The sequence below is a fragment of the Macrobrachium rosenbergii genome, chromosome 46, assembly GCF_040412425.1.
Source record: "Macrobrachium rosenbergii isolate ZJJX-2024 chromosome 46, ASM4041242v1, whole genome shotgun sequence".
Lineage (NCBI taxonomy): Eukaryota > Metazoa > Arthropoda > Malacostraca > Decapoda > Palaemonidae > Macrobrachium > Macrobrachium rosenbergii.
In genome coordinates, this window is record NC_089786.1 from 14,593,509 (window position 1) to 14,606,008 (window position 12,500).

Sequence of the window (12,500 nt, forward strand, 5' to 3'; positions counted from 1 at the left end):
TTTTTCACGTTATAAGGTTGAGGTATTGTATGTATATCCTTTTTATTTTTACGTTTTTATGATTATCTTGTTATCCCAGTGTTATGGGTCAATAGCTTCTGTTTGTTTCTGTTTTTTAGCTGAGTAATTGCATTCTATTCTTCCTGCGCGCCCATAGTTACGACCTAATAGCTTCAATTTAACTTAAATTTATACTCAGAATAATATTTTTTGTCCTCATTGTCTGATCACAATAGTAATTTTTCCATTTTACGAACTAATGGCTAATGTTTATTCTCATATGATATCCATTATAATTTTTTCGGTTGTTACAAGCTAAAAGCTTCTACTTATTCTCATATTTTATCCAGTGTTCCAACCAATAGCTTCCGTTTATTCTGAATTTGTATTAAAAATATTATCTTCCTCATTCTATAATCACAACGTTAATTTTCCCATTGTTACGAACTAAAGGCTTCTGTTCTCACGTAATATTCACAATAATTTTTCAATTGTTACGAACTAATAGCTTCTACTTATTTTCATATTTTATCCACAATAGAATTTTTCTACTGTTACGAACTAATAGCTTCCGCTTATTCTTACATTCATTTCCCAATAAAAGCCGAGCGATTTGTACAAGTTTTTCGAATGATAAAAGGAAACTTCATCTAAATTCAAAATTGGATTTTGGGTTCCAGCATGTCGGAATACTGATGGGTCGCTGCGGGCGATCTGTTTCCCCGTTTTGACTCTCAAATGAAATCAAGGTCAAAGTTTTTAATAGGATGGCGCAGGGGAGATAAAAATGTTCATTTAGTTATTTCCACCTCTTTTGATGTCCGTGCTTTTGTCCGCGATTGTGCGACTATCTGGATGGGTTGTTCCGTCCGGACATTTTGTGATGGAACACGCTTTGATTTATGAGGACGACACAAAAATCACGTGTATTTATAGCTCGAATTTCTGCCGTGATTTGGACAAGACTTTTTTAGGGGGCTCTTTTTTCCTCCTCCCCCTCCTCCTCCCCCTCCTCCCATCTGCCATTATCTCGTTTTCACTTATGTGAGCCAGAGATTAAGGTGAAACCAGTTTTCAGTTTCGATTTATGGCAGCTTTGCACGAACATTGATATAATACAGACTGTGAAATTAATTCATCATATTTATTGATAAAGGTTTTCATTACAATTTCGCGAATTGTATAAGACGTCACACTGCTGTTTCTCTGTGTAGATCTTGACGGCCTCTCGAATATTGAAGTCCTCGACACCGTGTGAAATCCGAAGTGTTTTTTGAAATAATTTCAAGTGATATGGTCTCTGATGCTTACTTCCTTAGCTGCTGTGTCTGACATCTTCTCGAGTAATTTTTCTTACATCATATGAAATACACATGGCATTGTCTTTAGTGCAAAATTTCCCGACTTCTCGAATACGATGGTCTTTGACATTGACTCATTTGATAATTCATTGTTGGGCATTGATGGTGATTATTCTGTAGTCATTGTTGGTAGGTTTGTTTGCGTTTTGATACACTTTAAGAAGAATAAATGGATAAATACAGAAGCAACCTTACCATTTTGGCGAGAGTTCCTTTAATGGTAAGTAACTATTGTTGTTATTTCATACTTTAGTTTGGTCTCATTATTACTGTTTCAATTTTTGTCTATAATACGATTTATTTTTGCCATTCCTCTGTGGGTTGTCGCAGAAAAAGCAAGTGGGCCTGACCCACTCATTTCTTCTGTGATATACTTCGGTTTTCCTTTATCACCATTACTTCTTAAGCCGTTATCTGCCTCCTATTAACAAACCAACTGAGCGGGTTACCTTCCTGTCCCCCACCCAGCCAAAGCGAGTGCCGGGTAACAAACGCTCTTGGGAGAATAATTTGACAAATTGCCACCGGCGGAAACGGTAAGCCACAGGGATCTGCAGGTGACCAAAACATTTACGGAGGGACATTGCAAGCAGACACTATTTACACTGTTTACCATCCTGCTTCCAAAAAGTTGCGGGAATGAGAGAACGCTAATTCTATTTTTACCTTTGGTTTTTCCAGCAAAAACGTGAAGCGCTGAAAATCGTCGCTGATGATGCCAGTGATTTGAAGGTATAAAAACGCTTTTGTAGTGTTTTACTGACAACATAATTTGGTGTGGAAAACGTTTCTTGTGATCCCAGTTATTTGTAGGTATAAAACAGAAATGTGATATACGAATCATATAATTCGGTAGCGACGAACTGATTCTTTCACCTTTGTTTTTCTTATTTCTTATATTTTGACGAAGGAAATAATACTGAGGATTTCCCTTACCAGTTAAGTTGGGAAAGGTTATCATTACAACAGTGTTTGTGTGTATGTGTGTGTGCGCATGTGTGTGTTTGTTAGCAGGATATCTCAAACAGAATCAGGCAAAAGGCAGTGAAAGCATCCATTGGATCCTCCACTCCAGATGGTGTACAGTGATAAGGATCTGATGCTTCATCATCACTGGTATCATCTCAGTACCATCATTATTGACATCTGGCGTTTATGGTGTAAATTTTTGACGAGATTTTGTTTGCCTTCAGCTATATTTTCCATTCATGTATAAATATATATTTTAATATACAGGGTGTAACACAAGTTTATTCAAATATTTTGGGAAATGCAAGAAAAAGTAATTTTGAACAGAAAATGTTCTATAAAGATATGCATTTTAAGACTTTGTTTGTTAGTGAGGGGAATTGTTAAAATAACTGTTTAGCATTAGCACTGCTCTTGGGCGAGTAAGATGGTATATGGGATGTCGTAGTGGTCAGGAATATGGGAAGGTGGGGGAAGGGATGATGGTTTAGATACTGAACAAATGGTATTCATCGGAGACTGATAAAAAGAAAAGAAAAGAAAAGCAAGCCTACTTGAATTTCCCCTCCATCATAGGTATTGCTTATTTATTAGATACTTAGCAAAGATTTAAAATGCATTATTTAAAAGCTCTCCCTCTCCATCAGAAGTTATTCATCAGACACCAGTCATAGGTATAGGGCCTAGTCATTAATCCTGAGTCAACAATTCCATGACGGGGCGGCAGGACAGACAGAGTGTGCTAGAATTCAATGATCACAAATAATACTGCAGAGCAACATTTTTACTACTTACTTGATACGGTCCTGCTGTAAACTAATCATTAAAATTGGAGTACTTGCAAGAAAAGGGCTCATGATTACAAGAAGGGCAATCCACTTACCTCATTCACTTTACCATCCCCCCACCCCACCCCAGATCCCAGGCTACTCCGACCTCCCGTTAACAAATCCCCTTGCCGGAGAGCATGTTAATGATGAACAGTTATTTTAAAATTCCCCTCACTGACAAACGAAGCATTAAAACCCGTATCTTTATAGAACATTTCTGCTCAGAATTATTTTTCCTTTGATTTCTTGAAATATTTGCACAAACTCGTGTTGCACTCAGTATATATATATATATATATATATATATATATATATATATATATATATATATATATATATATATATTCATATATGTATATATATGCATATATATTCATATATGTATATATATGCATATATATATTATATGTACTTTTTATAAATATACATACATATATAATAATGTATGTATATATGCCCAACACCCAACTGCCTCCAGTTGAGTTTCTCGTTTGTACTATGTATACGCGCTAATTTGCCAGACTATTTATCTCCAGAAATGATTTAATTCATTCGCTGACCATTGAGTAGCATTTGTTGAATTAGGTTCACTCTCTCTGTTTTCAAAGTTAACCTGGATCACTCGTCCGTAATAACTGATTTATGGGTCTTGTGGTAACTTTTACACGGTCGTCAAAATCTTGTGCATCGTTGATTTCAGACCTAATATGAAGATTTTCCCGAGATGATTGGCTAGTGTACTTGTCTCTCTCACTATATGTATACATGTATACATATATATATATATATATATATATATATATATATATATATATATATATATATATATATGTATATACTGTATGTATGTATGTACGTGTGTTGTGTGTGTGTAGGTATCATTATACAGTACAATACATGTGCAAAATAATGTTCGAAAGTTTTCCATTTCTTTTGATGCGACAACCTATTTAGTCTTTATTAAATTACTAGTTCTCAAAGGTGGTACCTTGGCCACAAATACAAAACATGATTTTAGTGATCACTTTGACCAGGTCATTAGGTACTGCCTATGGAGAACGAGAAATGTTATGCAGACGGACGATTCCTGCATCTTCGTTTTTCTTATCTCTTGTATTTTGACGAAGGGAAAACAATTCATTCTGATTGTGTCCTTCACCAATAAAGTTGGAAAAGGTTATGTTTACAACCGTGTATGTGTGTTTGTGCCCAAAACAGTTGGACGTACACTATGTGGTTATGTAAACAGTATTTTAATCGTGGTGGGTAACAGATTTGTTTCATCTGCATATATTTTTTTTCTCAACTCTGTCTATATTATTCTATTCTCCTGTTCGTCTATGATTTATTTTATTTGGTTTGCCCCATTTGAATACGTGTACGTACTGATTAATAATACTAATAATTCACGTGAAGAATTTAGACAAATCTAAGCCTATAGAGCCTTAAGATTCGATTACAGGAAGGGGGCCATTTCACTTGAATAGAAATGGGATTGAGTGAAAAAAAAAGAAAAAAGTATCGCGATAAAAATTTAGGTTTTCTCATCTCAGTGATCGACGGTTTTTGAATGATTCTCCCATGGCATGCAGATGTAAAAACAGCAGAGTTAATGGAATCTCATCCTCACATGTTAACTCGCTCTACACATGTGCACCACTCTTGCGCATCTGTGTATTCTCAGATGCTTGCCTGCTTTCAGGCAGCTTTTGTCAGGCACACGCTTTTGGTGTTCTTGACAGGTATACAACAGGTTGTTTTCTGGCGAAGTTTTTCATCAGTTTTTGGTGCATTTATTGTTTTACGAGATAAGCTGTGATAATTATTAGAGAAGTCAAGCACAATTGCTTTTTCTCTATCATTTATATAGTTTTCAAAATTATGCCGTTTCTGTTAAGGGGTGGGTATATGGAAAAATAACGCAGCGGTCAGCGCTGTTTTCATATTTCACTGACTGAATTATCTAGATATGTTTGTTGATTTCTGCCTTGAATTTCTCTGTAACCAGCCGCAGGCTTGCATCGTCAGAAATGGATTATCCGATTCTGGCATGAAGATTTCAACTCTGCGGTTCATGTTCCTGTCGAATTCAGGCGCTGTTCTTACAGTCAAAACCAACTCCGACTGTGACATGTGAGCGCTAAGATTGTAATTTGTGGTTAACTGTAACTTTTGTTCCTAATTCACACATAGTTTGATGGGCGAATGAATAAGTCACTATTATCTCAGTATCAAACTCAAACAGCATAGGTTCGAATCCTGGCGAGGGTAGATGCACTTATTACATTTAGTGCCCCAGTGGTGTAACATGTTTCAAAAGTAAAGTCAGGTCGTTATTAAGGAGTATTTGAGCGTCAAAATTTGACAGTATAAACAAGTTACATGTGGTTAACTGCCAAACCATCATAAATAGCCACGCGTTACAAATTAGCATTCGACTGTCGTTGTAGAGATTGGTTGATTTTAATTCTAAGTGCAGAGTCTTCATTCAACAGAAATATGTACATCAAGAGTTGAAATCAGCTGATATCACTCTGGATTGCCAGATGGATAAGTCACTGTTATTTCTGTATCAAAACTAAAAGGCATAGGCTGGAATTCAGGCCAAAATAAATGCAATTATCGTGTGAATTCCCTTTAGGTGTAAGTTATTCCGAAGGTCAAGTTAATTTAATGCTGAGGGAATTGGTTCCTTAGTATTTGTTTTACACACACACACACATATATACACACACACACACACACATATATATATATATATATATATATATATATATATATATATATATATATATATATATACATAGAGAAAGAGAGAGAGAGAGAGAGAGAGAGAGAGATTCGTGAGTGTGTAAATAACACGTATTTATTCATCGGTTAGTAAATATAATTTTTTCTAATCCTGGAATAACATATACGAGCATAAGCATGCGCTTATATGTGTGCAGTTGTATGTCAATAAAAAATTAACATATACATTTAGTATGTACACAAGAACTTTCGAAATATAGGCCTGTGCTTACGTATTCAAATGTACAAATACCCTATATATGTTTGTGTTTTGGAAATAAGTAAAATACTGTTAAAAGTGTTAGAACAAAAGGTCTGCTGTATACAGGAAGCGCAAAATTGCCTCAAGATAGAGCGTGAATGACCCAGTTAAAGGGCTGCTGACATACTGCTAATGATGCCTCTCAGGAGATGTGAAGTTGTGGAAGTTTTTATGTTAGGGTTTCATCATTGATTCAATGGTTAGGGAGAAGTGCGGTTGCGAATGCGTTTTTTTTTTTTTTTGCCAAAATTTTCCCCTTATTGTCTATATAGTTTTTTTTTTAGTAAAAAAAATGCATAATACAAGTATAACATTTTTGCTCCAGACCACATAGCTTGATGTCACATTCCCTGGGCCGTGTGGTTAATATCATCTCGCACGAAGTTCCTTGATGCCATTAGTTAAAAAGTTCCAGCAGGGAGACTTTTTCTGGAATAGGATTTTCCATGAAGAAGTCCTTCTTCCTATGGTGTCAAGCATGGGGGCCGTCTCATGGAAGGCGATGATGCTTCATGATGTTGGACGGCGGCGTCGGTGGGTGATGTTGAAGAGCCGTGACGCGGGCGGATCGTTCGTTCGGGCGGGCGGGCGCTTGAACGACTAGTAGAGTCTGGGTGGCGGCACAGTGCGCGCCAACCTCTGGAAGCTCCGATACCTGTTCCAGACCGTGAGACTCTCGGACCAATAGACCCATTCCGCTGCAACTACCTCCCGATTCTTAGTCCTATTTCCCGCTTCTTCTTCTTCTTCTTTTGTATTTGACGCTTTTTCTCGTTGTGCCAGTCTCGCTGGTCGGTGTGTTCGGAACAGGATCTGGAGAGAGAAAGAAACTTGGTGTTCGTGTGATCAAACCGAAGTATTAGAGCGACGTTTCTTCCAAAAGATGGAAAACGGAAAGTGAGAGAAAGGAGAGTGTGAGAGAGATAGAGAGGAGAGCAGTGCGTTGAGATCTAATATAAGTCTGCTATAAAGAAGCAATCGCTCGATCCCGTTTCTTTCTTTTACTGGAGTCTCGATCGGATATTTATGACTGTGATTCTTGAGTGTTAAAACATTATTAAGCGAGTGCATGTAGCAGGAAGATTTTTTTTTTCGGAAGTTTGTTTTACGCACAGGAGTCTCCTTGACTCGCAAGTGAGTGAATGGACATTAAAAGAGAAAATACGATAAGGAAAAAGTGACCTTTAATTGTCACACTCGTCGCTTTTCCTCTCAAACCTACGTTTCTGGATAGTTTCGTGCTTGGCCGCTCTCGACCTGTTTTGCTTTGACGACTGTGACTTCTAGCGTGGAAGAAAGATAAGAAAAAAAGGAAAATAATTATTCCCCTTCTGAATTGTGTGTGTGTGTGACATCGAACTAGCTCCCCTTTACTGATCGTTTTTTTTTTTTTACACGGCCCACTTTTTTGACCCTTTTGACCTTTCACCTCAAGTGCCCTTTTCCCCTCCTTCTACCCTTATCTAATCCAACCGGTTTCTTCTTCTTTTTTTCTGCTTTATCTGGATAAACAGTGAACTGGCAGCCGCAGAGTCGCCGTCGTACTCGGCGCTGTCCCGTGTGAATTACAAACTCGTCCCGAATATCTATCATTATCAAACGTTTGAGAAGCTCGAGGCCACAGCAGCCGCGACACCACCACCAGCCATTATGACCAGGAGAGAGGATGAATTCGCCGACGGAAAGAGTGTTCAGGTGAGTGTTTCCACGAGTCCTCGTTTTTGGCAGCTAGATGGATGTTTAGGTGGGCGTTTCCCGAAGAGTTTGCGTCAAGAGCTTGAAAAAGGTGTTGATGTGGGTGTTTCCAGAAGCCCTTGATTTCGTCGAGAATTAAGAAGTTAGCCCCTTTTTTTCAAATTTAATTTCTGTCATTCTAAGTTGCATTGAGAATCGAAAATTCCCTTTTCATTCCTTGGAGGTTCTTGCATGGTCCTGTCATCCCGAATCGCCTGTTTGTTCCCTGGACTAAATGTATTTATATGAGTGTTTGCGTAACGCTTGTTTGTGCTGGTTAAAAAATGGGGTTAAAAGAGTGTCCCAAAACGCTTCTTAGGGTTAGCTGAAAATGCGTTGAGGTGAGTGTTTCCGAGGCGGTTATTTGCGTTAGCTTGAAAAGTGCTTAGGAGAGTGTTTCCCTGAAATGGTTGTTTATGTCAGGAACTTGAAAAAAAGTGTTTAAAGACTTATTTGTGTCAAGGGCTAAAACGTTAGTCCTTTCTTGAGTCCCCCGGAAGCTCTATGTTTAACTCTCATTAGCATGGTTAAGCTAGCCAAGATGAAGTCTCTCTCTCTCTCTCTCTCTCTCTCTCTCTCTCTCTCTCTCTCTCTCTCTAAGTTTATTCATTGCTCGTTCTGAAGACTTAGGAAAACTCTTATTCAAAGTTCTTCACGCTATGCATTCAGTCAAAGATCTCGGTCCTTACGCAATAGTTGGGTGGTCATTAATTTTCTCATCAAAGTGCGCAGTAAACATTGTGCAGTTCATTATAATTTTAGTAACACAGTACACTGATGTAATGTTAAGATCTGAAATATACAGTATTTAGCTCCAAAGGAGACCCTTAGCGCAATGTCTGAACGCATAAGCATGTCTCTAATTCACTCATAAATCGTTTCATTCTTATTGTTTCGTTAAATTTTCATTCAACAATCGTTTGAAACTAGCAAATAAACGAAGAGACGTTTTTATAATTTGTGGTCGCCTTATGGAAGGACAAGAAGTCGAATGGCAAACATTACTTCCTTTTCGAGAATAGATGTATCCGAGATTTTGTTGGTCCTCTGGGTTTTTTGGCGATTCACAAGCAGTCGTATTCGAATCGTTGGACTGCTTTGCAATTCACTGTTCTCTTTATCGGCTTTAATCAGGTTATACAAAGACCAACCATTAAGTGAAATGGAATTAATTAGAAACGAATATGACTATATTAGAATTTTACAGTTAGCATTTTACGTGATTTGCAATGGTTTTCTTATTTTGGTTGTCTTTGCACACACACACACACACACACACACACACACACACACATATATATATATATATATATATATATATATATATATATATATATATATATATATATATATATATATATATGTATATATATATATACACACAGGCAGTACAATAAATGCGCCGAGATCTGGTGGCTTAGGCTCAAAGCTCTCTCTTAGCAATACTAGGTGTTTTTTTTCTTTCCTATTCGTTTGCAGTTATATCATACTGTTTCACATAACAATATAAACAACAATCTCATGCTAACGCATACGTATGCACATGCATGTATGTATTTATATGTATGTATGTATGTATGTATATAAGTAAGTACATGTTATGACTTTACCTATCGTGTCTTTTATTTAATCTCTTCATGGTACCTCTCACATATCAGCCAAGTTTTGCATTGAAACTAATTGATATATCTCTGAGAGTAATATATCTACCGGTTCTTTCCATTTCTGAATTTAGCAGAGTTTGTAATTTTATTAAAACGGCTACAGTTCTTTAATGAAGATGACTGATTCGTGGGACACACGTGTCCTCTGCACTTAGGATTTTTATTTTTATTTACCTTAGCTATCCAGTAACTCTGCACATTTTTGCATCATAATATAAAAATCCTTATTTATACTTCGGTTTTTGCAGCTAATTGTGTTAGACATTACGTGCGTATAACACTTATTTACATATTTTTGCCAGTGACTTCAGCGACTAGTGTGTGAAGGTTTACGAAAATCTGTTCATCGGAGAAAGATTTATGTATATTCGGACAACTGAAATGAATAAATTCATATGAAACCTGAACGCATAGACACATTCACAAACCTCGTTCATCCTGCAATGTCTTTGCCTCTGACCATACACTTATTCACTCTGTATTTCAGTTTCATGCAATTTATTCACTCTGTGTCTCAGTTTCTTGCAACTTATTCACTCTGTATCTCAGTTCCTTGCAACTTCCCAGTCCAGTGACTTGGGATTATTGGGTTTCATTTTACGCACTCATTCATCCTTTCCCTACCTCAAGTATACCTTTTCTATTTGGAACGCTGGGTTTCGGTTTCCGCTAATTTTCGCAACCTCACTCAACTTCTAAATATGCTGTCTCTGGTTGTGGGGTTTACTTGTGTGTTTAGATTTTAACAAGCTCGTGGCGTGGTCGACACCCTGTTCATTCATTGACTCTTCTGCAACAAACATGTTCAAACTTTAACGATCACTCTAAGTGAGTTCTCTCTCTCTCTCTCTCTCTCTCTCTCTCTCTCTCTCTCTCTCTCTCTCTCTCTCTCTATATATATATATATATATATATATATATATATATATATATATATATATATATATATATATATATATATATATATATATATATATATATATATATAAATAATATATACATTATATACATATGTACACACACACACACACACACACACACACACACACACATATATATATATATATATATATATATATATATATATATATATATATATATATATATATATATATATATATATATATATGTCCATAGGCGTATGACGTGTAAGAATTTTAGATCTTTGCACCAGAGCTTCGTCCTAGAGTTTTCCTTGAATGTGAATTTCAATGGGAAGAACAAAACTGGTGTCAGCGTCGAGCACATACACGATCCAGACATGAAAAAATGCGTAAGATAAAGAAATGACGCTCGACCTCTGCAGAAATGTAGAGGATGAAAGGGCAGCGACTATTGGTTTATTTTTATCCGAGGTCCACCTTCTTTTAAAGGCGTTTTGCTGATAAACATATATTTCTCTTAACAGTTTGCTGGTTTTTTTTTATCTGAAAGGATTGTAACTGGACATATATAATCTTTTTCCCTCTGAAACCACCTTCCTTCTGTGCAAGAAACTTGTTGAAAGGGTATATTTCTCTAGTCAGTTTCCTTATTTTTCTCGGAAGTCACCTTCCTCTTGGGAAATTCATTTAAAAAGGTATATTTCTCACGTCCATTTACTTATTTTCCTCTGCAGTCACTTTTCCTTTCGGAAAGGTATTTCGCAAAAGGATAGATTTCTCATGTCTGCTCGCTTATTTATTTCTGAAAACCCCTTCCTTCAGTGTAATAAATTTATTGAAAAGATTTGCTTGTCATGTCTGCTTGCTTTTTTTTCCGAATTCACCTTCCTTTTGGGGAAAGGCATTTTTCTGAAAATATATATTTCTCATGGATGTTTGCATATTTTTCTTCGCAGTCACCTTAATTTTTGGGGGAGCCCTTTGCTGATAAGATTTATTTCTCTTATATGTCTGCGTGTTTTTATCTATAGTCATCTTCCTCTTGGATAAAGGTATTTTGTTACAAGGATATATTTGTAATGTCTGTTGACTCCTTTTCATCTGAAATGACTTTTTTGGGAAAGGGTTGTACTGAAACGATAGGTTTTGCATGCCTGAAGATCATACAAGGGAACAACATCCAAAGCTTGGAAGAATAAAAAGAATTAGACTTTTTCCTTAGACAGGTCTTCCAAATTTTAGAACTTTATCAATAAACCGATTTTTTGCAATTGAATAAAAGATATACAAGGTATGTTTCTCAAAAGCGGATTTGCGAACAATTTTCCGTAAGAGAAATAATTAAAAAAGTGTTTTTTTTGCAATTGAAAATGCAATATTATTCCCTGCTGTCATCTTATACTTTTGTCAATAAATTTCCCATATCTGCCAATTTTTCACCAAAGCCACTCTCGTTCTTTATATATAAGCCAATCTGCGAGTAATTTCCAGAAGATAAATATTTTTTTGCAATTAACAATGCAATGTGCAAAAATATTTTTCTCTGCTGTTACCTTACTTTTGGGAATAGATTTCTCATGTCTACTAGTTTTTCGCCAAAGTCACCCTCGTTCTCTCTATATAAAGGAAAAGAGTTTTGCCATTATATAGTTTTTTGAGTCTGATTCATTAGTTTTCGCAACAAATATTTTTTTTTATTCAGCAAATAAATGTATTTCTCTCTTTTTCCTTGTAAATACCATTCTCCATTCTTGAACTGAGCCCTGTAATATCCCCTGATCAAGTTGGTCCTGGAACAAGTTACCCCTGGGTCTGAACAACTTAACTCTAACTTCAGTGGAGTGCAAAGTGATTGTATTTTGCCAAAACAAATCCTTTGTTACCCCAGAATATTTCCCTCCCCACTGAATGTGTTTTCTTTTATCTTCGGTCTCTTTTATCTTAATCTGCTGTTTCCATTGGTTTCGCTTTCTTTCCTGCTTTTGGCATTTGCGTTTCCATGTTAT

At 36.4% G+C, this 12,500-nt stretch overlaps 1 protein-coding gene across 10 annotated transcripts in view; it reads left to right on the top strand.

The window, feature by feature from the left end:
• Positions 1-6,782: 6,782 nt before the first annotated feature.
• Positions 6,783-12,500, top strand: part of LOC136830235 (atrial natriuretic peptide-converting enzyme) — an 848,233-nt gene continuing 842,515 nt past the window's right edge. For 6 of the 10 annotated variants that reach the window (XM_067089544.1, XM_067089546.1, XM_067089545.1 and 3 more), the window contains exons 1-2: positions 6,821-6,879; positions 7,727-7,907. In XM_067089544.1, the coding sequence (XP_066945645.1) occupies positions 7,863-7,907 (45 nt within the window). In that variant the 5' untranslated portion in view covers positions 6,821-6,879; positions 7,727-7,862. Of the gene's footprint in view, positions 6,880-7,295; positions 7,908-12,500 lie in introns of those variants that run through there. The other 4 variants (XM_067089549.1, XM_067089548.1, XM_067089547.1 and 1 more) reach the window with 4 other exon arrangements.